Here is a 7,863-nt window from a genome sequence, read left to right on the forward strand (position 1 = left end):
GGTTATGGTTGGGGTTTGGCAAAATGTGGTAATTAGCAAAATCTAGTTGAAGCTTACCTAAGAATAGCCTCCAGAATAGCCTCTCAGCTCTATTTGAACTCTCTCAGCCACTGATAGCTTATTTTGTTACATTTTCCCCCCCTTTTGGTCAGGAAGGTGTTGTCCATTTTAGTGTATCAGAGCCAGGCTCATCCCAGGGAGTCATGTCCCACGTTGCCAGAGAGACTTTTGTCCCTGGATGTCATGTCTCATTTTGGGAAGATTTTTGATTTCAAAGTCAATTTCTTCAGTTGACATAAGGTTTTTAATTTCTTTTTTTAGTTTTAATAATGATTTTTAAAGAATTTGTCCACTTTATCCAGGTTAACAAATTGTTTGCATAGGATTGTTCATGATATAGTCCCTTATTTTTCCATTTAATGTTTGTAGAATCTGCAATCATGTTACACCTCTCATTTCTGATATTAGTAATTTGTCTATATATTTTTTCTTTATGAGTCTAACTAGAAAATTATCAAATTCACTGGCCTTTTCAAAAAACCATTTAAAAATTATATGCTATTCCTTTTTTTTTTTCTATTTTATTGATTCTACTCTACTATTTTCTCTTGCTACTTTGGGTTCAATTTTCTTTTCTTATACTTTAGGTTCCATTTTCCCTTCTATTTCTTTGGGCTCCATTTTCCTTCTTTTACAAGCTTTTTAAAGTAGAAGTTGGAATAATTTATTTCAGACCTTTTGACTTTTCTAATATAAGCAATGAATGTGATATATTTCTCAAAGCACTGTGTGCCAGTTTGAAAGAATTTATGTTCCCTAGATAAGTTATGCTTTAATCTCAATCCCTGGGTGGGAGCAACGGTTTCTTCTAATCTGTATTCAGTACTATAGGTTGGAAACTTGATTGGGTTAAGTCCATGAAGATGTGATTTAATCAATGTGGGTATTAAACTTGATTCGATAGCGATGTGTCTCCACCCATTCTATGTGGTCTTGATTAGTTTACTGGAATCCTATAAAAGAGTAAACATTTTGGAGGAAGTTAGAGATTCAGAGAGAGCAGAGAAGGATGACAGAATGCCACAAAACCATGAAGCAGAGAGTACACCAGCCAGCAACTTTGGGAGATGAAGAAGAAAAATGTCTTCCTAGAGAGGAAGCTACCAGATGATGCTATGTGTCCTTCCAGCTAGAGAGAAACACTGACCATGTTCACCATGTACTTTCCACTTGAAAGAGAAACCCTGAACTTCATCGGCCTTCTTGAATCAAGGTATCTTTCCGTGGATGCCTTAGATTGGACATTTCTATAGACTTGCTTTAACTGGGACATTTCTGCAGCCTAAAAACTCTTAACTTGCAATTTATTTAATTCCCCTTTTTAAAAGATGTTCCATTTCTGGTATATTGCATTCTGGCAGCTAGCAAACTAGAACACACTGCTTTAGCTGCACACCATAAATTTTGATGTTGTATTTTCATAGCTCACTCCATTCAAATATTTTCTAATGTCCTTTTTGATATCGTTTTAACACCTAGTTGTTTAGAAATAAGTTGTTGAATTCAAATACTTGGGTTTTTCAGATATCTTTTTGTTATTGCTTTCTAATTACTTTGATCAGAGAACACACTATCTGTGATTTCATCCCTTTTGAATTTATTAAAATATTTTATGGAGCAGCATATGATTTTTCTTGGTGATGGTTTCATATACATTTAGGAAGACAGTTTATTCTACTTTGTTGGGTGTAGTTTTGAATAAGTATTGACTAGGTCAAGTTGGCTTGCTGTGTTGTTCAAATCTTCTATAACCTTACTTTTTTTTTTTTTTTTTTTTTACTTCTTCAATTACCTAGAGAAGACTGTGAAAATCTCTAGTGTTGTGGATTTTTCTCTTTCAAGTTCCATCAATTTTTTGCTTCATTTATCTTGAAACTGTTGTTAGTTTTGCATATTTATATTTCTTTTTGAAGAGTTGACACTTTTATCAATTTAAAACATCTCTAACCCACTTATATTCCTACTTTGCCTGATATCAATCTAGCTACTCATGCTTTCTTGTGATTAGTATTTGTTTAGTATGTCATTTCCCCACCCATTCTCTTTTACCCTAACTCTGTTTTATAAACAAAGCAAGAGTCTCTATTAGACAGTGTAGAGATGGGTCTTTTTATAAACTTAATAATCTCTACCTTTTATTGGAACACTTAGACCACTTATATTTAATGTAAATATTGATATTATTTAGTGTAAAGCTTGGTATTTGTTTTATATTTGTATTATTCATTCTTTTCCTGACTTTCAATAATATATTATTGAATATTCCATTTAATCTATTTTATTAGCTTGTTCACTACACCTCTTTATTTTTAGTGGTTGCTATAAGGAAGGATCATAATATGAATCTTTAGTATCTCATCATCTACTTTCAAATATTATCTGACTTTCCATGTAATTAAAAACCTGATACCAGTACACTTCCGTTTCCCCATCTTTTTGCTATTTTTGTCTTACATTTTATTTTTACTTATATTCTGAATCCCAAAATACATTGTCATTTGTTTGCCTTACAGGTAATTATTTTTGAAAAGTTAAAAATGAGAAAATGCCTTTTATATTTACATCTAGAAAGCTCATTTCTAGTGAAATTTATTCTTTTGTGTAGGTCCAAGTTTCTGTCTTGTTTTATTTCTCTTATGCCTGATGAACTTCCTGAAATATTTCTGGTTTTGTATATCTGCTACTGATTGATACTCTCAATGTTTGTTCATCTGAAGAATATATTTATTTTTGCCTAGTTTATAAAAGCTGTTTTTTTCTGAGAATATAATTATAAATTGATATGTCTCATATTTTGTTGTTATTTTTTCAGTGCTTTAAAAAGTTCAATTTCTTCTGGCATATATAGTTTGTGATTATGATCTCTCATCTTTGTTTCTCAGTGTTTAATGTAGTATTTTTCTTTGTCTGCTTTTAAAATATTCACTTTATGAATGGTTTCCAGCAATCTGATTTTGATAAGCCTCATGGTTTTATTGTGTATCTGTTTGTAGTTTGATGAGCCTCTTGGATCTATGCATTTATAGTTTTCATCAAATTTGGAAAATTTTGGCCTTTAGTTCTTTAAATATTTTCTCTACCTCCCACCTTTTCTGGGACTCCAATTACATGTTTGCTAGATCACTTGATATTGACCTACAAGTCACTATTTTTTCTAGTACTTGTCATCTATGTGCTTCATTTTAAAGTTTCTGTGGCTTTGTCTTCATATGCACTGATCTTTTCTTCTTCAGTATGTCATCTATTATAATTGCATTCAATGTATTTTTCATTTTGGATATTGTAGTTTTCATTTCTAGAAATTTGGGTCTTCTTTATGTTTCTCTCCTTGTCATTTTCATGTTTTTATATAAATCCCTGAACAAAAGGAGCACATTTTAATACCTGCTTTGAGACAGTACTTAAAGTTGCTTATTCCATTAGCTCTATCATTTCTTAGTTCTACTGTTTGATTTTTTCCACTGATTTTACATTATATTTTCCTGATTGATTTTTTCCTTGTTTATAGGTTATATTTCCCTGTTTCTTTATATATTTAATACTTCTTATTTGGTGCTGGACATTGAATTTGCATTGCTGCATGCTGGATTTTGTTTTATTCTTATGTAGTGTAGGAATTTTTTTCAGCAGGTGGTTAAGTTGCTCATAGATCACTTTGATTGTTGTGGGGCTTATTTTTCATCTCTCTAAGGGCTGTTCTAGAGTAACCTCTACCCTAAGGAAGTTTTGCTGTACTACTGAAGCATGAACCTTCTGAAATCTATTGCATACTCAATTTGTTCAGAAAAATCTCTCCACACTGATTGGTGGAAGCTCAAATTATTCCCCTATGTGCACCATGTACATTCTAAGAATTGTTTTGCTTACAGTTCCCAAGTAATTGTTCTTTCTCTGGAAGTTTACTTTGTCTAGTCTTTGGAATTTTACCCTTTGCATATGCAGATTATTATTCAGTCAAACAGGAATGCCTGTGCAAATTTCTGGTGCTCTTTCTCTACATATTTCTTCTCTCTCTCTCTAGTATTTTGAACCATAAACTCTAGTGTCTTCAGCCTCTGTCTCCTTAAGTCAGTCTTAAGTCCCCTTAAGTCACAGAACTCTTTTGGACTCTCCTTTCTCCTACTATCCAGAAATTGCTGCTAGACAGAAAATCAAGGTCTTCATAGGTCTCATTTATTTATTTTATTTCTGTTAGGGCTCATAGTTCCATGCTGTCTGATGTCCAATGTCTGAAAACTGTTGTTTATTACTTTGGTTCCAATATTCTAATTTTTATGGTGTGGTAACTCCAGATCCTGTTATTCCCTCATGGCAGAAGTATCAAGATTATCACTGTAAATTGTACCATTCTGCTAACAGAAAGCCAGCATAACTTGACACATAGAAGGTAACTACAAAAAAATTAGAACAATAAAAATTTTAATGTTCCTTTATGTTCCACCAAAAACTGTCTCTTACTATCAGTGTATATAATACCATACTGTAGGAGACTCTGATGGAATCCAACATTCTCATTTTGGGATGAGTAGGTAGAGTCAGAAGGAGTTTGTGTGCACATCCAAGGTGTATGAGTTAGTGACAAATATTACCATCATATCACCAGAAGGCTGATCAAAGGCTATTTCTGCCATATCAATCTTTCTCTCCAAAAGCTTTTCTGCTTCCTCCCGAATATCTCTATCTAATATCTCTATCTTCCTCCATAAGATCTCTAGTTATAGGCTTACACATGGATCCACATTCCCTAACAGTCTCTGAAAAGCTGTTTTCACCATGAAATACCACTGTACCAGAACCTACAATGATTCTCTATTATTATATCCTACTAAATCCTAACTCCTTTATCTGTCTTTCAGGGTTTTTCCATAATCTGATTTCACATGCTTACCCAATTACATTTGTCTCTTCTTCCTAACCAGATGCAACATCTCCCATTCAAGCAAGGTTTGTACCCTTAATAACCCTCTCACATTATCTTTCTCATTCTCATCAACAGGATTTGCTCAAACTATTTACTCTAACCCGAATGGGGCTTAATCAAAACTAGGTCCAACATTGGATTTCTCAATTAAGTAAGATTTTCTTGTTTTAATTGCTATATCTTTAAACGATTATTTTTTTCTTTTTAATTTATTTCCAGAAGGAACATCAAGAAACATCACCATCACAATCATCAATCATATAAATTTCATACTTTGAGTTTATATTACATATGTGTTTAGGGAGTCTGAACACACAGCTTCTAAAAAGAAGAAAATTTTAACATTGAACATTTTTCAGTTCCACAATAAGCCTACTTTATGAAGGACACAACTTAGCAATAGGGTTGTGTTGTGTGTGTTTTGTTTTTGTAATTGCTCCCAAAGCAGTTTCCTCAACATTACAATCCACTAATTAAGAAGCATTTACCTGCACCTGCTATGTGTTAGGGGCTGAAGACATACATGAAACAAGAAAAATATGGTACTTTCCTTTATCATTTATGTTGAATTTAAAAATCTTGTGTGTGACTTTTAGCCCTTAGAGTATAATAAGGAAAATAACTATTGCCTTTTATGTGCCAAAGACATGGTTAAGTCATTTATCCTACCCACATTTCTATGATACAGGTACTATGCTTATCTCATTTTACAGATAAGAATACTGATGCTGAAAAATTTGCATACTATCATAGGTCAAAATTTAAGAATTGGCATCAAATCTGGGTCTTGAACTCAGAGTTATCTGAATGCAAAACCCAAGGTCTTAAGACTTCCTTTTGTTGTCTCTATCAAAATATAGATAAAGGGGGAGGGCCACGGTGGCTCAGCAGGCAAGAATGCTTGCCTACCATGCCAGAGGACCCGGGTTCAATTCCCGGTGCCTGCTCATGTTAAAAAAAAAAAACAAAAAAAAGATATATAGATAAAGGAAGCCTAGAACAGAGTGTCCTAGTCAGGGAAGCACAGAGCTCCTGATTGTTAGAGAATTCTTGGGGATCTGTACAAGGGGGCAAGGGCAGAATGTGGGACAGATTTAAAGTGAACTGAGTAATTAAAGCAAATCAAAAAGAGGGAGTGGCTGAACCAACAAGAGGGGCAGGGGAGGAAATGGGCAATGCCAAGAAGGAAGAGGAGTGCCATAGATATGTAAAACAGGTTACCTAAGTTCTGAGTCAAAATCAAACTGGCAGAGAGCAGGGCTAGGGTTGCTGGCTTGGTTGGTCCCTATCTGACTGAAATTTGCTCACAGGTATGTCACAATGGCTTCTCCATTGCCACAGCACCTGAAGACAGAAGACAGGAGTCACCGCTTGTCCATACCCAATGTAATTCCTCTCAAGGAAGCCCCACATCGTGAAACTGAAGAATTAATTGCCCAGGCCCCCAAAAGAACTCTCTCTCCTTCTAAATAGAATAGAATCAGCAATTGGAAGAGTCACTGTCCCCTGTAAGATATCTTTGCCTTGTCTTCATACCTGAGACTTCTACTGAAGCCAAACATATTCACATCTTTTGGGTTCTGGCTTCCAGGACCAGTCCTTTCAATGCTGTTTCTAACTGTCGCATCCTGCTCACCAATATGATGTCAGGTGGATACATTCGGTTTAGTAAAACCTGCTAGTTTTGTGCCGGTCCTGTTTTTAGGACATCATGGTTACTACCAATAATTATAAAGATCTTCACAAAAACAAATACTCTCATCTCTATGGCACTTAATGTTCTTTTCAAAGTACTTTCACAAGCAAAATTGCCTTTCCTTTTTATTGATTTAGACTTAACATGGGATGCAATGGAAAGAACACTCAAGTTAGCACTGGAAAACAGGTGTCCCAGCAGTGCTCCACTACTTATTAGCTGGTTTGAACCTAGAAATGTATTTATTCTAGCCATTTCCTTTTCTAAAACAGGGGATAATCATTCTGCCTACCCTATAGGCTATCATGAAGTTCAGAGGTGTAAATGTGAGCATGTTTGCAAGGCATAGTGGTTAAATATGGGCCTTGAAGTCAACCTGTCTAAGTTCAAGTCCTGGCTCCATTATTCATTATCTCCCTATCAAATGCAAGTTAGATAATCACTCTAATCTGCATTTTTACCATGTATTAAATGGAGGTAATGTTTTATGTCCATTATTGAGTTGTTGTGCAGATTGGACAATGCATTAAAAGAATTTAGTACAATTCTACTTATGTTAGAAAGGGCTTAATAAATATTAGGTATTGTTATTTATAAAATGCTATGTTCAGATAAAGGCTTAATGTTTTTAATTACGACCCCTAGATGAGCAAATAGAATTCATAGCAACATAGGAATAAAATAAATACAAAATAGATTAAATGACTATATATAAATAATCCAGATATTTAAACATATCTAAACAATCATATGACTTATTTCTTTGGCCTATTGAAAATTTTATATATTTCATCTTAATAATATTAACAGACATACTCTCTACCCATTGTTTTTAAGCACTTAGCATTTGTCAGACATTATGATAAGTGCTTTTCATGCATTATCTTGTTTGAGTCTCATAATAGCCCAGAAGGTAAGGTCTTATTATTTCCCCTATTTTACAGATGAGGAGACGGGGAATTTCCAGAAGGTAACAAGTGTCCTGAAGTAGTGGAGTCAGTGTCTGGACAGAGCTACCTCACTGCAGGGCTAGCACTCCTAACTAACCGTGATGTTATACTGCCATTCACGGTGTAATACTGCCAACATAATAGTTCTGTCAATCAATTATTCTTCATTTGTTCCCCCAATCAATTTTTAATATTTTACCCAGTGCTGTTGCTATCTGCTATGGGAGTAATAAAGG

General features: G+C 34.3%; 1 protein-coding gene across 1 annotated transcript in view; it reads left to right on the forward strand.

The window, feature by feature from the left end:
* Positions 1-7,863, forward strand: part of LIPK (lipase family member K) — a 52,404-nt gene extending 44,541 nt beyond the window's left edge. Inside the window, exon 11 of the mRNA XM_077125352.1 lies at positions 7,622-7,863. Coding sequence (XP_076981467.1) covers positions 7,622-7,651 — 30 coding nt within the window. The 3' untranslated portion in view covers positions 7,652-7,863. The remainder of the gene's footprint in view (positions 1-7,621) is intronic.

The sequence above is a fragment of the Tamandua tetradactyla genome, chromosome 13, assembly GCF_023851605.1.
Source record: "Tamandua tetradactyla isolate mTamTet1 chromosome 13, mTamTet1.pri, whole genome shotgun sequence".
In the NCBI taxonomy this organism is placed as follows: Eukaryota; Metazoa; Chordata; class Mammalia; order Pilosa; family Myrmecophagidae; genus Tamandua; species Tamandua tetradactyla.